The sequence below is a fragment of the Vidua macroura genome, chromosome 14 (genome assembly GCF_024509145.1).
Source record: "Vidua macroura isolate BioBank_ID:100142 chromosome 14, ASM2450914v1, whole genome shotgun sequence".
Taxonomy (NCBI): Eukaryota; Metazoa; Chordata; class Aves; order Passeriformes; family Viduidae; genus Vidua; species Vidua macroura.
In genome coordinates this window covers 19,744,064-19,766,656 of record NC_071584.1, presented here as the reverse complement: position 1 = coordinate 19,766,656, position 22,593 = coordinate 19,744,064, and the positions used below count along the sequence as shown (strand labels likewise).

General features: G+C 40.5%; 1 protein-coding gene across 1 annotated transcript in view; it reads right to left on the bottom strand.

The window, feature by feature from the left end:
* The window catches only part of DIAPH2 (diaphanous related formin 2), a 174,623-nt gene that overhangs the window by 48,558 nt on the left and 103,472 nt on the right, over nt 1-22,593 (bottom strand). Inside the window, exons 26-27 of the mRNA XM_053989875.1 lie at nt 16,860-16,995; nt 7,552-7,647 (exon numbers count right to left, since the gene is read on the bottom strand). Of these exons, the coding sequence (XP_053845850.1) occupies nt 7,552-7,647; nt 16,860-16,995 (232 nt within the window). The remainder of the gene's footprint in view (nt 1-7,551; nt 7,648-16,859; nt 16,996-22,593) is intronic.

Below are 22,593 nucleotides of genomic sequence, written 5' to 3'. Positions count from 1 at the left end.
TGAGATGATATCAGTACTCTGTAACTGAGCATTGTTGTTTTGGGGGTTTTTCTTATTTTCTCCTGCTAATGCCACAAGGAAATGAGAAGTTTCATGGTTTGCTCTGTTACATCATAACCCATAGGGTAAATATTGCCTTTGCAGGAGGGAAACTAATTAAGTTCTTACAGTTCAGATGACAGCCACACTGAAGAACTCTGGGCCAGTGGCTCCGTGCTGAGGTTGGGGGACTCAATTCTACACCGTGTGCCCTGAACAGGCTGGAACAGGAATCCTCCCTATCTACAAAATAACCATTTGGACCTAATGTCACTTCAATTAATCCCCTCCCAAGTCATACACTGCAACAGTGATTTGCATCTCTTCCCTTTCCATTCATTATGTGTATATATTAAAATATTAAAGCCAATGTGCTTTACCTCAGTAAACAGTACTGTGGGAGAAGATTTTTCAAATAGAAGTGTTTCACAATAATTGCATGATAACACTGTCAGCACTGACAAAGAAAATTCAAATGGCCAAATGCAAATTAAGTTAGCCTTGCATATCGTTCATTACTGCTCATGTAGTTGGTAAATGAATGCATGAATATCCTTTCTGTGCATGTAAAAGAAGTTCCTCTAACTTCAGCTACTGCATAAAGATGCAGCCAAAACTCAGCTATCAATCTCTGGAAATGGAGGCCTTCCCATCTAGCAGGACATAGCTCATTAAAATAGAACAGTTTTCAGATTCAGTGTGAATTAAAAAATAAATAAATTCAGAATGGTGAGTGACTTCCAACTTGTACAAAATCCTGCTGTGTGACCTTGGCAGCCTCCTCCTGGATCACTCGAAAATCTGGTTCCTGGGAAGGATTCCCTGGTTCTCAGAAAAGCTTTCTTTTATTTCTATAAATCTATTTCACAACACAAGACCTTCAAAAAGGCTTTTGGATTTCTAAGGGCTTTTAGGAGGTTCAGAGGCAACTGTGCCAGATCAGCTCTGAGAGAAAGGAGCTCCACAAAACACTGAGTGAGACTCCAGGGCTGCTCTGGCTTCCTGCAGAGTCCTGTGACCAGACAGACACAAACGAGTTTAAAGAAATAAATATAGCTAAATACAAATATGTATGGAAATTTAAAATGAAATACAACACTCCATTTCAAGTCTGGAATAACTGGCACAGTTTGCACGTGTCTGAAGCTCAGATGTTCTGTGGTACAAGCTGCAGATGAAGAATCCTCAGTGCTCCCATGGAACTCCCATCATCACTCCTGGACAGTGGGTTTTTACTTCAAAAGGCACAAAAATTTAGAATTTCCTATTTTTGGATCTCAGGGCAATTCAATGAGTAAAGTAACACCAGTGCTGATTTTTAAAAATGCTGAAACTTGGAAAATATTCTGAAACTTCACAGGGAAAACTTTTCCCACTGCACTGAACGCACTCTGAAGCACACTAATAAAAACAAGGGGTACAGAACTCTCCTTAGCCTGGGTAAGTAATTAAATGCTTTAGATGAACAACAAACTGAGGTAATTAGTTACAATTACACAGCACAATGACTTTCTGAAGGGCATTTGGCAGAAAGTGCACGTGGCTTTGCCACTTGATAGCATTTTCATTTGTTCAGGAGAAACTCTTGTATTGGGAAATAAGAATACATCAAATGGCAAATAACAACTCGGGTTCAGAGAAAGCAGCACAATGGATACAAAGTCCAGAGCTCACAATCCCATTTCTCTGTGTCTGTGGAGCTCCCCAAACGTTTAGAAACACTCGACATGCTCTAGGCCAACACGTGAACAATCCCCTGCACACCAAGAGCAGAAAATCAGTTTTAAAGACAACAAATCAATCTCCAGCACTTGCTTCAGAGAAGGGTAACACACCCACAGGGGTGAAAGCAATTGTGCAAATGTACAGAATTCCTGAATTTCTGTCTTGCTGTCTGTGGCCCTGAGGTGTTGCTAGAGCCTCTTCACTCCTTGCCTGCTCCAAGCATCCACCTAAAAACCTGGAGCATCCCTTTTTGTCCACTTCTCCTCCATCCTGCTTGTAAGGAGAATTCCTCTGAAAACTCAAATAATTCAGGTTTGGGCTGCAAGGGTGTTGTTTTGTTCTTTTGAGAGTTTTAAAACGCTTCTAAAAAGTTTTCTATGCCTTCTGATATTCACATATTCCTACTGAATTTTCTCACACTGTTCATGTAAATAATGATTGTTTTGCATTCTTCTTTGTGAGCAGAAAGAATTAACAGACTGTTAATTTGACCAGTGTGGTTGGAGAGGTGGTAATTCCACCCTCCAATCCTCTGTCACTTTTGCTACCCTATATATAGTGGAGTCAGAAAAGAAAGTTACTTTTTTAGTTCTTTTCTTCCCTCTTTTACATCTAGCATCCGTGTGTGAGTTATTTCATGTTAAGGGACCTTAAAAATCATCTATTTCCAACCCCCTGTCATGGGCAGAGACACCAAGTAAAATCTCCCCCATATTAAAGCTGTTTCTTTCATGCCAGGCCACAGGAAAAATGTATTCTCTAACTACTCCTTTAATTACAAAAGCCATAAGATAAAATGCAGACACAGTAAAAATAGATTATACCACAAATACCTATTTTTAAACAGCTTTGGGACTGTTTATGGAGCTCTCAGGACTCAGGTAATTTGCTGAGATTCGATTTGAATGGTGCCCATATTTATATTTAGAAATAAAAAGCAAACTTAGACCTACAAGAGTGCCATGATAGCAAAACGAGTAAATTTATTACTGGTGATCTTGTTTAGCTCTTGCTATTGCAGATGTGGTAATTTTGAAGCCCTTGGATCATGTGTGAGTCCCACCAGTGCACAACACCTGACTGTAAGCAAAAATCCTCCACTGCACAACTGCATTGCAAACATGCCTTTAAATACTCAGCTCCTAAAAGCAAAAATGTTTGGAAAGTTTAATAAGTTTAAAATACAAACTGATTTCTAAACTCAGGACTAAATTTTTATGGCCCATAGTGGATATTTCCACCTTCATAGCAGGTATTTAATGTTAAGGATCTGTTCCTCTGAAAGGCATTTTATTGAGCACAAATGCAGTGCACCTCCCACCTCCTTGCATTTTAACATTTATGATATTCTCACCAATTCACAGATGCAAGCGTATCAAAACCCAGCTCATTCAGACAACTGTCACATCCAGAAGGACTGACAATGCTTTCAGGAAAGCAAATTTGCTTTGACTGAAGGTTTTTATTTGAATGTGGTTCAGGTAAATGAGGATTGTGCACCCAGAAATCCAAACAACCCTCCAGATTTTATTTAATATAATCACTGCAAAGGTAAAATTAGTTTAGCAAGGTTAACTAGCAAAAGTGAGTCTTTAAGCACAGCTGTATCTCCAAGCAGAAGACACAATATTCCTAAAACAATAACCTTTTATTGGAATTCTGATGCAATGAAAAATATCCACCTCCTTAAACCCATATTTTACATTAAAATATCTGAATACCATACGAAAATTATAAAAAAAAATCATTAAAAAATAGCAACACTCTATTACCACGACTCCTTTTTCCTCTTGTAAAAGTTAAACAAGGAGTGGAAGCCCTTCAGATGGTTCCACCAAAGTCACAAACCAGGTGCTGAGACTGAACCAGGGAGCTTCAGGGTCTCCCTTTCCCTCTCAAGGTGAGCTCTTAGCATGGAAATGATGGCAGGGCAGCAACTGATCTGATTTGGATGCAGGAATTAAACACCATCCAAAAGCTAAGAGAGCAGAGGAAATCCTCAAGAAACACCCTGAGATCTGAGGCAGGAGAACCTCCATCCACGTCCCCTGCAGCATTGCATCCCCAGCACTGAGAGCCACAGGAATATTGGCCCAGGGCATCAGGGAGGCTGCCAGAGTTTGCATCTATGGGAGAGGGCAGTGGCTATTAGCATTTCTAAAAGAAATTAAATTCCATGGCAAAAAAAAAAAAGTAGAAACTTAATAGAAAGAACCTTAGCAGAATAGTTAGCTCTGTGCAGAAATTTGCTTAAGCTAATTTAGAGAAAAAATTATTCCTGAATTGGTCTTCTTTTAATAATTTCATAGCCCAGGGCCAGGAGAAAGGGCAGGGATTATTGTGCAGCAGCAGTGCTGGATGCAGATTTTAATGGCACCCTGTGATAAATGCCACCTAAAACTGTTCTTTATTACACCAATATTGGCAAACTTGCAAAATGAAAGTGTATTTTTAGAAGAGGAACCAACATTCCCAGAAACTGATCTCTAATTATTATTTTGTAGGCTCTCTAAGCAAAGCAAATCCACTGAAAGGACAATCTCTCTCCCTAAAATCCAGTGGCTAGAAACAATAAAGTGGAGTAGTGAGCTCAGGAGAGAGGAACCCCACATTGTTTTTGCACTTTGAGAAATCTACAGCAGCAAGAACACACAGGAGTGAAATGTAAAACTAGAGGAGGGGGGCAGGAATTTATTATTATTACTTCCATGACCTGATAACAACCCCATTTTTACTGGAAAAGTCTGGGGTTGTAATGCAACCCATTAAAGTGTAGCTTTTCATTCCCAGGCCTAGCAAACAAACATAATGCAGTGAAACAAATTTGAAATGGGTTTTATTTTTCTGAACCTGTCTGTACACTTCACCATCTGATTTTTCCCCAGCAGGAGTACTGCAATGTTGAGCAATCCCTCTCTTCCCTTCTGCACCTCTTACCCAGTCTGAATCTGACTGGAAATTAGTTTAAAAGAAATTATTTTAAAGGCATGACCATGTAAGAACAAATATTGTACAAGGTACAGCAGCAACCCCTGTAAAAAAGGCAAATTGAAGAGCTGGAGTGACACTCCTTTGGGCTGGTTGTAAGCCTGTAGTAATTGGAGCTCTGTTATCCAAATTAATTAACCCCTCCCAGCTCCAGCCCACTCACCTAAAGCCACAGGCAACACACACAGGGGTTTTTTTTGGCTTTTTTTTTTTTTTTTAAAGCTGTGGGGTTTGAGCCAAACTGACCAAAAATGCCACTAGAAGTGATACTACAGACTGTTCCTTCTGAGTTAAATTTCCTTTGTGAAACCACTGGAAGAAAACACAACAAAAGCTAAATTTCCATGATCTTCTGATTGCAGCCACTGTGAGGGGGTGAAACCTCCTCGGTTTCAATTTTCACCAGGAGAAGATGCAAACAGAATAAGGAAGTTTGGAAAAAGACAGATCTAGAGCACACACATGAGAATTGTACAGAGGTGAACCTACTGTAGTGCTCAGTGGTTTTGGGGGCATTTTCTTTGTGGGTTTTTTAGGGGTTGGGATGGGGTTTTTGCCTTTCTGTGGGGGCCACCTGTTACCAAGGAATTAGCAAAACTACAAAAAGCAAGCAAGCAGAAGTTGTTTTTTCTCCTTGCTAAACTACGACCACAACTGACACAGAAAAAAAAGAGATCTGTGTCCAAACAGGCAGGGAACTATTAATGGATTTTCCTCTCAGACCATAATGTGTAACCAAGAAAAGTTCAAGCCCAAAACTTTGCTGGACAAGTCTAACTTTGGAAATAGCAGCACCTTTATTTATTTTTTCCCATGAATGACCAAAGCCAAGCTGACTCCAGAGCAGTTCAGCTCTAACAAAGCACAGAAAGCCCCTGCACTGTTCCCTGCCCACAGACAGAATTATTCCATTTGCCAGTCACAACCACACATCCCAGCAAGCCCAGAAATCCCCCATCTCTTCTTTCCAGGCCTTTTTATTTCCTTTTTTTTTTCCCTTCCACTGAACCACAGGAGGCATGGAATTATTTGTTTGTTCCAAAGAGGGAACTGTCACTGCTCCTTTTCTGAAGGAGAGATGGGCAAGGTTGTAAATGTGGTCCCAGGGTTTTCATGCTGTAGTTCACTGCTCAGAAATGTCACAGCCACATTTTTAGGCACCTTCTGGTGTGCAGACAAGTTACTCACTAGATGTCACCTATGTCTCTAAACCACATGAGAAAATTTACAAGAAAATTTCAATGAGATATTTGATCAGGAGTGACATCTATTACATCCTATTCTCAATTCTTACCCCTGAAAATTTTACTTTATGGCCTTCTTCTCTTACAGAACACTTACAGCTGGCCAGAGTTTGGAACTGGAGGACCCAGTCCTTTTCTCACAGTGAGTTCTCCAAAGTCAATCAGCTCCTTAAATTCAAAAGCCAGGCCCCACTGGAATATCACCTGACTCAGTGAAATTCCAAACACAGAAGTCAAAGTAACTACATAAAGCAGAAGATCAGTCAAAGGGATTTTTAGTTAGCTGTGTCCCCTGTTTTTGCTGAGGAATCCCTGGTTTTGACCCAGGCTCAATCATCTTCTCGGTTTTCTCGGCTGCAGCAGATTTTGTGCAATCTCCTCTGGTCCCTGGGAAGCTTTGCTTTGTCATCACTTGGTGACAAATGTCTCCTCAAGTCACAATAGAGAGAAACCATCTCTCAAAATGATACTTCTCAAGATAGGGAAAAAACCAAATTTTGATCGAGGAGTTCCTTCACGTCTGATCTGAGAGCAGAAACAAGCCCTGAATTAAGAATGATCCTGGAACTGTAGCAGAATTGACTTCATAGTATGAACAAATCAAGTCACTTCTTTTTTCCCATAAGATCATGCATATGGCAAATTAAAAATAATTATGCACTACCTTTGCTGCTAAAGAGGGAAAAAGAATTTGCCTTTACTCTTCTGTTCCTCTAAAAGAATTCATCAGCCAAAGTGAACCTAACCCCAGCTCACTGAGGATCGGGTGGATTAACATGGCTTATCCATAACTCTCTTCTGCCAAACATATCCAAACCAAGCTTTTGATTTTATGCCAAATAACTTCAACTGTAGATTTTTAAGACTGCATTTTTTACTGTAAGACACGTTTCAAATGAAAAATTGCAAAACACAGTTACCATGAGCTTTGATGAAAAGGGAAAGCAGAGTAAATGCATTTCACAAAGCGTGTGCCACTGGAATATCACAAGCAGAGAAGTGAATGAAGGAAACACTGCCACTGATTAACTTCTCAAATTTTCTCAAAATCAGCTTTGCAGGAAGAAGCAATTGCTCAGTAAAGTGGACAAAGTTCAGTCCAATACTATTGTCTTCCTCAGGAAAACGAAGTTATCTTAATGTATTTTGACTTTTAAGACTACAAATACTGGAAGTTCTTACCAGAGCAGAGCACACCCATGAGCAGTGCTTGGAAATGATGATCAGCTGAACACTCAAAGTCTTATTTGTTAAGGAGCTAATGCTCCTCATGGCACCACCTACAATGAATTAACTGTACTTACAGTTGTAAGAACTAAGCACACTTAGTGCAGGGATGTTTAAATGCCATTTCAGAGACAACAGGAGCCCTTAGAGCACACAGTGACCTGGAGCTGCAGGTTAAAAATCTGTGACTGTGCTGGGCTTTCACCCTCAGCAGGAGCTCACTGCCCAACAGCAGCCAAAGATGTCCAGTGAAAACTGCTGGCAAATCTTTGGCAAACAACCTCAGCCTGCTCCGTTCATGGCCCAAAGCTGGCAGAAATTCCCTTACCTTGCGCTCGCGGCGTTCGTTTCCTGCGGTCCCTGAAAGCTGCTCCCGACTGCAAGGCCTCCAGCAGGCTGTCCATCACTCCTGTCTCGTCACCCTCTGGGAGCAGCAGGAAAAGAAAATTCAATCAGTGCAGCTGAAAGCAGACTTTAGAAAGAAACAGAAGTCCAAGTGTTGTCCCGTTCCCGTAACGCTGCCAAGGAAGAGGCAGGCACGTCTCAGTGCCAGGCTGCTGGCAGGGCAGGTGGCACTGTCTGCTGGGGGGTGACGTGCATCAGGCAAAAGTGATGCCAACCCTACTGTTCTTTCAACTCGGAGATGTTTCCCTGTGCATTATTGATGCCATCCTCAGCAGGCAGACAGGCAGCTGCTGCTGAGCGACGGCCGCCTCGCTGCCGAGGTGTCCGAAGGCTTTTCTGAAGTGGAAACAGGTCAATTTAATCAATGCATCTGATGACACTGAACAGCAGAAAGTTCAATACTGCAGTACACAGAAAATATTTTAGATGATGCCTCCTGGCTTCATGATTCACTAAATCTTTGGAGAAATTATCTATACAATCAATAGCACGGATGGTCTTGAGGTGACATAAGGAGAGAACGAAGAGGGGATAACCACGCAGTGGAAGTCAATGGTGTAAAACATTTCTTAACAGCTGAATTTTACTTCTGCTCAATTTTTTATTTTCCTTTTTCCATATCCAAGCTAACTCTCAGCCTTTAAATTGCTGGACTTTATGGTGCATTATGGAAATCTGGGCGGAAAAATTACTTCTTTTTATACATTTGAGTCTTTACATTCCTTTGCATTTCAGTCTGTTAATAACAGTTGACAGCAGCATGAGAAATAGAGGTCAAAGAACTGAAAGGTTACAAAACCACTGATGAATGCCTCTTTCTGTTCCCATACCTGTGCTATAACCCAAAACTAAAACATAGGTTAGACTCAGCAGGTAGGTGGGCATTTCATCCACATCTCTCAGACTCCAAACTCATATGAATTTCCCCATCTGGGAAAGGGAAGATCATTACTTTATGCAAAAAATTTACATTATGGTAAAAAACTTCTGATTCACACGAAGTGTGGGAGGTTAAATGCACTTTCAGGCTCTCAAATGCTCAAGTTTAAAAGCAGCCTATTAATGAATAAGCTGTTCTGTCCTGGTTCTCTGTTACATTTAGATTTATTAGACTCAATCCAGACCTAAAACAGAACCTGGTTCAAATTTCTACAAGCTGATCATTAGAGTAACTACTTGATACCTTTAAATTAAACATCTACCTAACTGAAACCATTCTACACACGCTACCCAACACACCCAGAGCTCTCTCCAGGGTAAGAGCAAGGGGAGCAGAGCAAGTGCAGGAACCAGCACAAGACTCTGAAATACCAGTTTTAATTACATCCCATCTAAAAGTCTTAAACAACTGAGCTCCTGCAAAACAAATAAGCAAATTAGCTTTTCTCAATTCCCACTCACATCCAAAGCCAGAATTTTCTCTAAACTGTACAACATAATTGTTTTTCTTTGTGCTTCTTATCCTGCCCATGATTATTCATTGATTTGTTGTTGGCTCTGTATTAAATTTACCTTCAAAATCAAAGCTCTGTGAATGCACTTTGTCCAAATTAATACACATCAAATTGGTCTGAAACATTTAATGGCAGCGACTGCAGACCCAGAGCTAGTTAATATCTTAGAATATTTAATGTGTAGAAAAATTACAATATTCTTCGATCTTCATTAAAAGTGAGAGTTGGCAGAGTTTATTAAAAAAGACAAAAATCCTTCAATACTTCATGAATGTTTATGCAGCCTTCCACTTTTTTTGCTGAGTGAGCTGCTCTACCTGCTAATTACTGCAACTGCCAAAAGCCAGCCTGGTTTTGGGATGCCAGAATACACAACATAAAACACATTATTAAGGAAGCTGCAGGACAGAGTGATAATATTTTTAAGTCCTCAAAGTAAAATTCCTGCAAGGTCTGATCTCAGCAGTGCATCTTAATCACAGTCTTCAGGTGGTTAAGTGGGAACTGGACAAAGAACTGCATTTTCAGGGAGCCTTGATTAAAACTGATAAATAAAATTCAACAGAAAATTCAGTCTTTCCCTATAGTTCTTGCTGCAGTTCTTCACACAGTACCAGCTACCTCCTCAATTTGTCATTTTTATACCACCCACAGCAATTTATAGACACAAACAAAAAACAAAGACAGAAATTGCCAGAAGTTTGAAAACTAAAAACTTATTTCCAATATTTCTGTCAGCAGAAATAAAATATATAACCATTATATGTCTTTTAGATGTCTTTCACTGTACACAAGGACAGGAGTTTCATCTGGAACAAGTAATTTTCTTCCTCATTGTTTCTTCTCCAAGTTGGCCCCAAGCATTTAAAAAAGAGGAAATGTGTGGAGACATGCAAAAAAAAAAAAAAAAAAAAAAAGGCAATTTACTTTGATTGGCCTTAGCAAAGAGCCAGATTCACTACAGGTACTAAAGAGGACTGCAAAAGGATTCTCAGTCATGAATTGATGTGTTAACTATCAGCCCCATTTGTTTTAATTTGGATTTGACACTAAATCAAATTTTAGCAGCTGCTGGGGGCTGTGTTTTGGAACTGCAAATTGTTGATAATTCAGGGGGGGGGTTTCTTATCACTGAGCCCTTACACAGAGCCAAGGGTTCTTCTGCTCCTCAGCCTGTCCCACCCCAATTCCTGAACCAGCCTCACAGTAAGGCTGATCAATCATTATTTCTGCAATGCTTTTTAACATTGCAAGTTCTACAAAATATCACCTGTTATACAGCAGTTCCATTGAGAAATTGCCTTTTGGGCTGGAGATCCAGACTCGGGTGTGGTTTTGGGAGGTAGAAATGCTCCTGCAGGGCCCAGGGCTCACACCAGGGGCTACTCAACAGATTTGGGCTCTTTCAGTGGTAATAATAAAGACAAAATAACTTTCTTCTTCCATAGAACAATATTATTGCTCCTTGCACTGCTGAAGAGACCCGACGTGCAGAAGATTTGGAATAATAAAATCAACTGAAATAATTGAAGGAGCGTGTGTAACTTCACAGGCCAGCCAGGAGCTCTTCAACAGGGAATGCCCAAGAGCTCCAATCTACAGAGGTGGCCAAAGAAACAGCAACAAAAACCCAGGTTCCTGTGGTTCCTGGAGCAGTGCTGCACCAGCTTGATCACAGCATCCACAGAAAAGAATTCACAACTGGAAAAGCCTTTCATGTAACCAGGGGGTGGATTCCAACACGGAATGCTCCAGGCAGCACAACTTCTCCAGCCCACACAGAGCAGCCTCTGGAAGGATGCAAGACAAGCTCCTCCTGTGCTCTGGAACCTGGGCAGTCCCAGCAGAGCACAGAGAAAAAACCTTCCAGGGGCTGGGGCTGCTGAGCTGCAGCACAGCGCCAGGGTGGCACTGCCAACATCCCTGAACCCAACCCGGCCCCCTGAGCTTTGCATGAGCCTTGTCAGGCAGAAATATGGACAAAAAATGGAACCTGAGGGTGATATTTCAGAAGGTGCCAGCTGCTGGGATAATTGGGGGGCTGCAGAAAGTCCCCCAGGGCTCAGCCAAGCACGGTCCACCTCCAGTGGGTGAGTTTTCCTCAGCCCAGAGCCACGGCTGGGAACGTGCTGCTGCTCCTGGGGTTCTGCTGCCCTCCCTGTTTGCTGTCTGCCCTGATCACTACAGGACTACCTGGACATATTTACAGATGTATTTTGCTGGCACATTTTTATTTTCTAGTTTTTCCCACGTGTACTTGCAGAGCATCTTGTACTCATTATGACAAATGTACTGATTGCAAACTGACCCAAGTTAATAAGAAGTGTAGATATTGCAGAGACATTTGGGCAAAGCTTTACAGTAATTTTACAGGGATTTTTTCATAAATCTGGGCCCTTACTGACAGAGTCCAGTCAAACACCACATTAGGTAACTCATGCTGCCTCCTGCTGCTCCAAAGGCTTTTAAAATTATGCTTCTATTCAGACCTTGCACTACCCTGTCTTGCTTTGAACTTTTAAGCACTTTTCAAAGTCTAATGTGTGTCCTGTAGAAACTTTTAAACAAGACTTTTTATTCATAACCAGTACCAGAATTTTTAATTGCAATATATTCCACTTAAAAAGGTCAGCTCTCGATGTCTTTGGGAAAGCGTGTTTTTGTGTTCTCCTCATATATTTGCATTTTATTCATTTGCTAAATTCATTTTGCATGCATAATAAATATCTCCAGGAAGCAGTCCTGCTCTGCAGCTTGCAGCAGAGTGGTGTCTCATGCCTCTTATTTACTTTTTAATTAGAGGAGAACAAGTTAGGACAGTGTGACTGAGAAGTGAACCCCCAGCTCATGTGGGTTTACAAAACAAGGCAAAGCCTTGCTTACACACCAATTAAGAATGTTGTTGATTATAACCTGACCTCAGGCTTAAATAAATTAATAGAAGGAGAAAAATGTGCTAGGCTATTGAAAACAATGCTTGAAATGTACGTTTTTTTATTTATTGGGAGAAAATGTCCCAGTGGTCAAGGTCTGCTGTGGCCCCACTGAGATGCCCCCACACCCTGGAGCCTCTTCCTGCAAGGACCACACCTCAAACAGGCTGTAATGTGAATTATCTGGGACAAATGGGAGGAGATTGCCTCTGTGTGGGAAGGAAAAGATTGTGCAGCTCGCCAAAAAAAAAAACAACAAAACACCCCAAAAATCCCATGTGACACCTCAGCAATGACACCTGTAAATAAAGTTCTGCTGCAGTTCCCAGGCTACATTTTAACTACAGTACTGAGCTACCTTTCATTTCTGTGATGAGCAGATACATGAGGAAGACCAAAATCATCAATGCTTTTATCATGGTTAATAATTTCGCTTTAAAAGTTCCTTTTTATTGAACAACATGTTAGGGAAAAAAGGAGTTTTGGGAATACATTTTGAGGAAAGGGGAGCTCTTACACACTCTTGATGACTTTTTACTTTCTTTTTGAATTTAATACTGATGATGGTTTTGACTGGGATGGGATTAATTTTCCACACAGCAGCTGGTGGGGGCTGTGTTTTGGAACTGGAAATTGTTGATAATTCAGGGGGGGTTTTTCTTATCACTGAGCCCTTACACAGAGCCAAGGGTTCTTCTGCTCCTCAGCCCGTCCCACCCCAATCCCTGAACCAGCCTCACAGTAAGGCTGATCAATCATTATTTCTGCAATGCTTTTTAACATTGCAAGTTCTACAAAATATCACCTGTTATACAGCAGTTCCATTGAGATAAAACAAAATTAAGGCTACTTTCAAAATCAATAACAGTACCTACTTTTTGAAGCACAAATAATTTCTCTAAGGAAAAGTTGAATTTGCATAGAAAACTCCCTGAAGTTACTACTTGCTACTGTTCACTAAATGGTCCCCAAGAAACCTGCTTTTAAGAGAAAAGAATCCAGGTTTTCTTTCTTCCCTGCAATTATCCCAATCATAGATTTTTCAGTCTAATAATTTTTCCCCCAGTAAACTCAATCAGAAGGTACCATATGGGCCATCTTCATTATCAAAACCAAATTTTTCCAGAGCAGAACATTTAAAGGTGAGACTAAATTTCAAGCTGTAATTTCTTCCTAACTCCCTGTCCATACTCACACCCATTTGCATTTCTCCTGAGCTGTTTCTGCCCCATTTAGCAGCAGTTCAGTAATTCTGACACTCACCCCACTCTCAAGAGCACTTTAAACTCCTGCACAAACAGATCTCACGAAGTTTTTCAGCAATTCCTGCAGAACTGCTTTGAGAAGGAAAACTCAAACCTGTAGATGCTCACCTTTAAGCCTAACGCAAAGCTCAATCTGTTTTTTGTTCTGTGGAGATCAGGTTTCAGGAGGTGTGCAGCATATTCAAACAGACCATCAACGTCAATATGAAAAATAATGACTTCCCACAGGAATTTGAACAGTTGCCTCATTGACATCCAGCACCACAAACTAATAATCTTTATAATGTAAATAAGAGCCAAGATTTACCACTCCAGGTACCCCATACAATCACCAGCCAATAGAGGAATCCAAAAAGACATTTACAAAATAATATGTAGCTCGTAATAAGCTCAATATGGGTTTCTGTTTATGCTAAAGGACGTGGAAGGAAGACAAACCAACCACAAAAAGCACAGAATCATTAGAAAACTGCAGCAAAAGCAACCCCTGGAATTATATCCTGCACCAGTGAAATCAAACACCAGCTCAAGGAAACAGAACACACCAGTCTGAATAAAAAAAAACATGAAATCTTCTCTGGGGTGCCTGGAAAGGGAAGGCAGGAATATCCATCAACCTCCAGCACAGAACTGCACTTGCATTATCTTCATCTGCATTAGGGGAGAATGTTAATATGTCTTCAAAACAATTAATTCAACCCTAATTGGGACTGGGAAAGCTCATTCTATCTTTTATCTGAATACTGGTAGTTAAAAGGTGATTTTAATTGCCATGGTAATCAGATGTAATGAAGAGCAAAACTGTTTCTGATTAAATAACATTTGCATCAGAATTGCAGTTAGATTCTTTGAAGCTGAATTCTCCAGTTCTTCTTCTCTCTCTATTTCAGACAGGCACACAGAAGGAATGCTGCAAGAATTCTGCAGATGTTGAATCAGGTGGAAGTCATGAAAGGCTTCTCCTCCCAGTTCATCTCCCATAAGGAGAAAGAATTGTTCATGATTGGAGCTGTGAAACTTCAGCTCTGTGCGTGTGTGCACAAGGCACAAACCTTTCTGTGCCTCCAAACCTCACCAGGAAACCTGGGCTTTTCACCTAATGCTAACAATCTTGATATCTTCTTGGAATATTCCTTTTTATAGAGGTTTTTTTTTTAATCTATTTTTGCATTCATCTTTAAATATTTTGGAATGTTCAGCAGGTTTTTTTAATCTGTTTACATGTAATGTTTATGTGGCAGCTCAGTTACACAAAGCACAAAACCACCAAACTGAGTAAAGTGGTCTTCAAAATACTGGCAAAGTCTGAGTTACTTCATCACTAGGAAATATTCAGAACAATTCTTGGTTCTGGCCACACTGTGGTTTTCCATAGTTACACCAAGAAACAGATATTAATTTTAAGTTAATTAATTATAACTAACCTAATCTGGATTTTCCAGTGAGCACCACAAGAAGTGGTCACTGAATAGTCAGAAAACAGGAAAAATCCTTCTAGAACTGCACAAGAAGCTGTCAAATGCAGGAAGCCAATTGCTCTGACCTCCAAGGCTGCAGCACTGAGATCAAATTTGACTCTGGGAGATGCAGAGAAAGAGCTGAGAGGGGGTGAGGTTAAAATGAGCCTTTGGGTGAAAATCACCTTGTCCAAGTGACAGCTTGAGAGGACATCTGCCTCCTTCCTCTAAGCCTGCTGTGTCACATTCACTTAGACAAATTTACAAACTATTTATATAAGCAGCAATGAGCACACAGAAGTAGCTGCATCAAGAAAAAAATTAGTTATTTGGCAAAAATAGTCAATTGAATATCAATGTAATGGAATTCACTGGGGATGGAGGCTTAGCCCTCCTCCTACCACAGCAACAGGGCTGTAATATGTGAAATGGATGTTTTAAAATATTTACAGATTGGAAAAAAATATTTTAGAAGTATTAAAGTAACTTTGTGTCACAGATTTCCAAACATTAGTTATTTAAATGGCAGTTTTGGTGCATTGGGCCATGTAAAGACATTCATATATTTGCATTTTCATTGAGAGAGGACTACAATGCAAAATTGAACTTTACTTGTATCATTTAATAGGAAAAGACTTTCATGATGGGAAGCAGGATGCTGTCAGTGTGATCTGTGCCACTGCTCAGAGTGGTGTCCCCTCACCTGCTTGATGCAGAAGAGTGGAGGTGTGCTCTCAGGGCTGAGCTGGGGCAACTGCAGAAGTTGTAAATTCAAAGTGAGAGCCCCAGGCCTTGAGCACAGCCCAGGTCAGTGACAACAGCCTCCCAGTGGGCTTTGCACACCTTTCCCCAGCCCACCAAACCTTCAGTGTCCCGAGTGGCAGCTCAAATAAACCTCCTGAGCACTCTGGCAGAGGGAGGGTGCTGGAGGGATGTTTAACTGCTTCTCAGCCCACTCTCAGAAAAGTGCCTGTCCATATTACCACGGACATTTTTTTTTTTTGTCAGGTGGCAGATATTAAAGAAATATTAATCATATGCTGAAAGAATGGATTAGAAAAGTCTCATTAGAAACCTTCACTGGTTTAACTTCACAAAGAAAATGTTCTTAAGCATGCCCCTTTGTTTAAATTTTGCATTTTGTTTATAGCTGCACTGAAATTAGACTAATCTTGAAATGATCTGATAATAAAGTTTGTCATCTACAGAAAAGAATTTCTGCTGCAGAACATCCCATGCAGTGCCAGTGCCAGTTCAAGCAAGGCCAAAGATAACAGGATTTGTGGTACCTTTGCAGCAATCAGCCCTGAGCAGGGCCTGTTAAATGGATAACGAGGACAGGTGTTTTTATTCCTGGGTCAGATTAGCAGATTAACACAAACTCATAGAAACTGAACAGAAAACTGCAAGTGATCTCTTGCCTAAATCCAATTTTACCTCTGCTTGCCTTCTGGAGTCAGGTAAAGAATAAAGCCTCTGTTTTACAACCTCCTGGAAATCTGCACAACATCAATATCAAGCCCATCCCATTCCTTCTGCTTTCTTACCTTCCTCTCTGTCACAGAGGTCTCATGTGAAATACAATATTCTCCCAGCTGACAAGCTCAACACATTGCTTTTTATCGTGCTGAAATGTCACTCTGTACTCAGGCTCCAAGCTCAACTAGATTTTCCAGCCCCTAATAGGACTACTGGGAGAACATCCATCCTAACACAGACCCCCAAGCCCAAAAAAGAAAGACATTTATTGCCACAATACCTTGATTATAGAGATGTTTACAGAATGAAATTAACAACAAAGCAAGGAAGACACTTCTTCTTGGAAGTCAATCCATAAGGAAAAAAAAAAATCAATTAAGTGCAACAAATGCAAAAAAGCCAATAATTCACAACAACACGCCTTGAAAGGAACATTACACACATTAAGTGGCAGAAATGGAATGACATGACCAGGTAGGCTGAAACAAAACAGAATTTTCCACTTTGAAAAGTGAACTTTTTCCACCTTTCAGAACCGTCAGCAAGTATTTCTCATATTGATCAGAAACAGCCTTCAGTTTATTAGTCCTGACTTGGTTTTGCCTTTTTAATGACCATCTCTCAGCTAAAGATGCTGCCTTACCTTTGTTCATATCAATCAACTGCTGCTTCTTCTTCTGTCTCTCCAGCCTCTCGCGCTCTGCCTTCTCCTTGGCCAGCTTGGCCCTCTTGGTTTTCTCCTCCAATTCTCTTCTTTTGTTGTTTTCTTTTAATGCCTCCTGCATTAGAGGAAAGGAATGTGAGTGCCTGTACACTGAGGAGAACCAAAGTAACCTGGTTTGCACAGATGCTGTGCTCTCATGAAATGAGAGGAGACAAAACCAGGGACTTGACCCAATACTTGGAGCATGCTCAGAAACCTTGGAGGGAACACAGTGCACCACATCATTTGTACATGTGAGAATTGTTGATCAGAGCAATGGAAACTGAGATAGCTTTGCATTTATGATGAAGGATAAAAAAGAATTTTTTTTATTTTTTCAGCAGCAACATGTTTGTATTTTTCCCTATTAAGATTGCAAGTCTACCTTAAACCTGTGCCATGCTCTTAGGAGGGATGAGTGGGGAGGAAACCAAGTGTCCACTATGATGGAAATTCAATCACAAGTGGCTGAAACTCAGGTGCTAGAATTTAACTCAGGTGCTAGAATTTAAATGTAATTCATCAAAATTTTTTTGTTGAAATAGCCAGTCTAGATGTCCAAAATTCAGAAAACACAGGAGAAGAAATGGAAAATAGTTGACTTTTTAGATTATAACTAAAAGGTCTCTGAGGTAACAGGTTATATATCTGCTATATATAGCAAATTAAAGATCCAAGACTCCCAAATGCTTCCAAATACAGAATATTCATTCAAGCAAGGGGCAGCATCTTTCAGTGTGCCATTTTTGGAGTTTCCTGAGGTCAAACACCACATTTCAGCCCTGTTTTGCAGAGACTCTGGACACCAGGTGCTGGTACCCACGGCCTCACTCCAAACGAGCTGCACCAAGAGCTGCACCACTGCCCCACCACAGAGCCAGCTGCAGCACAAACACCACAAACACCTTTTCTTCCAGAAAAAGAGGCAACTAAAGGGCAAACCCCATGTCTCATCTCTTTTGGTTTTGGACAGTTCTGTCACTGCTCAGTCACACCTGACAGATATTTCATTTTACTGCAGCTGCCCGGGCTGGAATGGGAGGAAATGCCCCCAGCCTTAGGAGAGACAGCAAATAGGAAATGTCATGGTTGCACTGGTGGCTCAGTAGCCACATTGACATTCTGTGATCAGATCACAGATTCCATCACATTTTCTACCAGGAAATCTACAGCAGACTCAACTAAACAAGCTCTAGAGTTATTGTATCTGGAAATTCTCCTTGAGCCCAACTCTATGAGATCTATCTGAAGGAAGATTCAGACTGCACTTCATAAAACAGAATAGATACCAGTGGTGCTTAAAAAAAAAACAAGAAGCCATTTAAAAAAAAAAAAAATTAATCTTCTTGAAGAACAGCAAAATAAGAAAATACTGATAACTCTGTGTGAGAGTAGCCCTTTTTATCTATCTACACCCATCCACCTCCTGGAATGGACTTGCTTGTTACTTCCCTCCATCAGGCAGTTGGACTCTTAACCATTCCATATTTGTTGTGTCATTTACTGCTGTACATTTAGTCAGAGTTAGATGAAAGCTGGAAATAAATCATTGGCAAGAACATACTCCCACCTGCTATCAAAGTCAGTGCAGAAAGCAAAAGAAATCTATTTTCATCTATATTTATAAGCATACTTTATATTTAAATTAATATTGCTAACACATTTGATCACAGTTTCTCAAAACTGACGGATGATTAATGTAAATAAACAGAATTTTGACTCAGGTGCACAGTGGTTTCTACAGCATTTGCTCTGCCTGAATTATATCAATCCTTTCAGTTCCATTTCCTACAGTTCTACTGCACAGGTTTATTTTTCTCTCTCATGGCATGCTTTTATATTCCCCCAGACCTTTTCTCTTCCAAACATTTGAGTTGCAGTGGATTTCTTCTGGTACAGAACAGTGCTATTCCTGATTAGCAGGGATTTTTTCCAACTATCAAATGCCAGTGATCCCCTTTCTGTGTGGTTTTACAGGCTAAATTACTTCACAAGGTAAAGATCAGTTTGAAGACTAAAAATAAAAATAGCTCTGTAATTGGCATTGCTTTTAAAGAGGGAATAAAAATCTGCAGTTTTGATACTGCAATACAGTCCCACAGTGACAAAGAACTTACTCCTGTTCACAGCAACCTACTAGACAACTAAATTTATTCTCCAATTAAAAGTAAACTAATCTAACAGCCAGGAATCAGACAAAGAAGCAATCCTCTGGTAAGAATAAAAGCCTTCTCAACAGCTTTAGAACACATTTTGAAAAGTACTCATCTAGATGCTGTCTTCTGAAAACATGTAAGTGCATGCAAAAAGGGAAATAATTTTCGAGTGAATCTCAGCAGACAGAAATATTTAAATGCATAAAGCCCTTTTATTGACGTGCTTTTCACGACCCTCTGTTATTTTGGTTGGTGCATAAGGGCAAGCAGTTTTACTAATTCAACAGCAAATTAAAAGTTAGAGAAAGTTTGAGTGGGTTTCCTTTGTTATAATAAAAACAAAACTGAATTATTGTCTCTCCTAGCAGAGCAAAGAGATTCAGCACGGAATATTATCTCTTTTTAAGTGAGTTAGTTGAGGAAGCACATAGTTTGATGTTCCCCCTTGTGTTTATTAGGATTCACTGAAGTGCAGCTCTGGTACTCAGCACTGCCAGTTTACAGCTTGGCTTCCTTAAGAAGCAAATAAAAAATTAATGCATCTCTTGCATTCTGCACATATCTTAAGTTTTGACAGACAAACATATTCACACATCGACACGGTTGTAAATAGACTCTCGAAGGTAAATTATTAAAAACAAGAAGAAAGAAAACAAACTGTAATGCACAAATCTCCCCGGATATTAAAGATGCAGCTGGCTACAAAGCGGTCATGCACCAATAATGAGGGCTGCCTGTGATCCCCCAGGCCTTCCCCAAATTTGCCTTGCAACTGCAAAATATGTCAGCTGAACTTCCAGCAAAATAATCTCCTTCAGCCAGAAGTCGTTAGTCAGATTATCTGGAAGTTAATCTACAGAAATTCAGAGTTAAAATACAGCAGGTTGAGCAATCAGTTTACATGTAAAAGGAAGATCTTCCATGGGTGTTCCTTGGAGGATAACACATTTAAATACATTGTTATCCCCACGGAAATAATGGAAAAGAGAGGTAAGGGGCTGGCATTAGACAAGAGCAGACAAATTGAATTCCTGCTGGGTGGCAGTGAAGCACTGAGCAGAGCTTGGACAGTGGCTCCTGCAGCAGGGCCACCCTGGGGACACAAATGTGCTGGGCTTGCCAGGGCAGACTGAGGGCTGGGCAAGGGGAGCTGCTGCTGCCTGGGCAGGGAGGGAGAGGGGTTTGCTGCTGGATGCAAAAGCACCAAAAACTGCCCAGGCAGAGCAGGTTTGCAGTGTGTCCTAAAACAAATTTAACAGCACCAATGAAAGGCTGCTTGGTATCGCTGAATTACTCGACTGTGTAAGTTGGAATCATTATTAAATGGCCCTTGAGCGGACAGGTTTGGGACTGGTTTTCCTGCTCCTGTCCATCAATATTTGGATAGCAGAATAAACACTCTCACCTCGTTCAGGTTATTCCTGACAGAGACCCAGAGCTGAAGTACACACACAAAAACAAAGCTGTATCATGGTCTTTACAAAAAACACACAACTTGAAAACCCCAGGAGAACCAATGTTGTCTGTTTGGGTACAACCCTAAAAGAGAAACCAAGGCCCAGGACAGACCAATTATTGTTTTGTTCCAAAAGCAGTCTTTCTGGATCAAGGAAGAGAAAAATCAGTGTTTTGACACATCATCATGCGAGCACAATCCTTTAGACTTTTTAACAAAAATTCATTCTAAGGTAAGTCTGTAAGAACTGTTCATACAAGAGCCTGAATCCAGTAGAAAAAGTGAATTACTCTTTTTAATAGCAGGACCTTGAATGTGACCTGCTGAAAGGTTTCAAAGTTTCTGCGTAGAAATTCTTGACAGATTTTAAAAGAGACTGTGAGAATTACACCAGTGTACTATATAAGGACAAAATGCAATTAAATAACAAAGTAAAAGTGCCTGGCTTGGAAAGATTTTGCAGACTTCCTGAAAGACACGGTTGGTGGACTGTGGAAGGAAGCACTGCAGAGGGTGTGTGGCATTACACTGCAAAGGAATAACAAATGTAGAAAAAAACAACACTGCAGGGACACGCTCCCACAGCTGCAATTTTTAACTCGAGGTTTCTTACACCTTCCACTTCATGCTCCACTCTGTGTTCTGACAGGATTATCCAGTTCCATTAGCCTGCCTGGATTTTCCTACACGTGCCAAGCAAGCAAATATGAACTTCAGGAAGTGAATGAGCTGTAATTGACTCCAACATCAGCACGCTAAATGAAGCTGCAATAATGCAGTGATCAATCTGAAATCACAATTAAGACAAATACGGATTCCAATCATCAAATTATCTTAATAGCATATAGGAACAAACAGAATGATGAGGCTAAGATTACATACGTGAAACAAAACTGTGGAGATTTTAGAGAAGGCAGGTTCATTTAATACAAGAGCTTTTCAGAAATGTCTCAGTGCAGATGTTGGCATCTGCAGCCTGCACACATCAGCTGTGGAAGGGTCTCTCCTGGCCTCAGCATCAGCCCCAAGGGCCTCACTCAGAGCAGGTAATGAAGGCACAGCTTCACAAGAGCTTTTCAACAGCTTAAGCTCTGCCTCAGCCGAAATCCCAAACTATGCTTTGCTTTTAGAGTGGAATGAGGATTCAAAATCCTCATTTAAATATTACAAACTTCCAAAGATAATGCCTGGAAATAATGACATTTCTCAGTTGGACTCTCTGCTACCAGCACTGAATATAAAACAGAACAAAAACTAAAGAAAACTTTTAAATCCTGTTCCTTTCAAGATTAGGAAATTTAACTTCATGGTTTTCTCTGGACCATGTTCTTCCTATAACTTTTGAAAATATTCCCTAATCAATGGCATCTCTACCCTGAAATATGGCATCCAGTGCTTTTACCCCATCCACAAAGGCAGCCACCTCAAGAGAGAAACAACTTAGGGCAGAACAAAATCCCAACTCCAACCAGGCAGTTGCTTCTGCACTTGCCAACACAGCGTACTTGAACTCAGTTTAATTTCTTTTATTATTATTTATTTTTTGCACCTTTTGGGGAGCCTCCAAGAGAAATTCCATCCTTGTGTTTTACATCATGAATAAAGCACTTATCTAGCAGCACTAACCCCTTGTAAATAACCTGAGTTACTGCTCCTGTGTGAATTCCACCACCTGCATCCTTTCCTAGCCCACCCCTAATTCCTCATTTGTTCAGGATAATGATTAAAACCCATTCTGCTCAGCACTAGCTGAATGTATACACTCAGGTGAGAACTGGGAGAGCTTACAAAAGGTTTGTATTTCAGGTTTGGGGCAGGGGGGAGGAAGGGCTTGCTGTATATTGCCTGTTAATAAGGACAGTGTTTCACTTCTGCTACCACCTCTTGGGAAATTTCGCTGAAGAAAATACTTCTTGCTCATTATTCTTTATTTTTTTCCAGCTTCCTGCTAGCTGGAAACTGTTATCTTTCAGGCTGCATTAAAGAACTGTTACTTTTTAGGCAGAAGGGATGAAGTGTATTCCCAGACAAATAACCAGAGAGAACAATGAATAAATAGAGC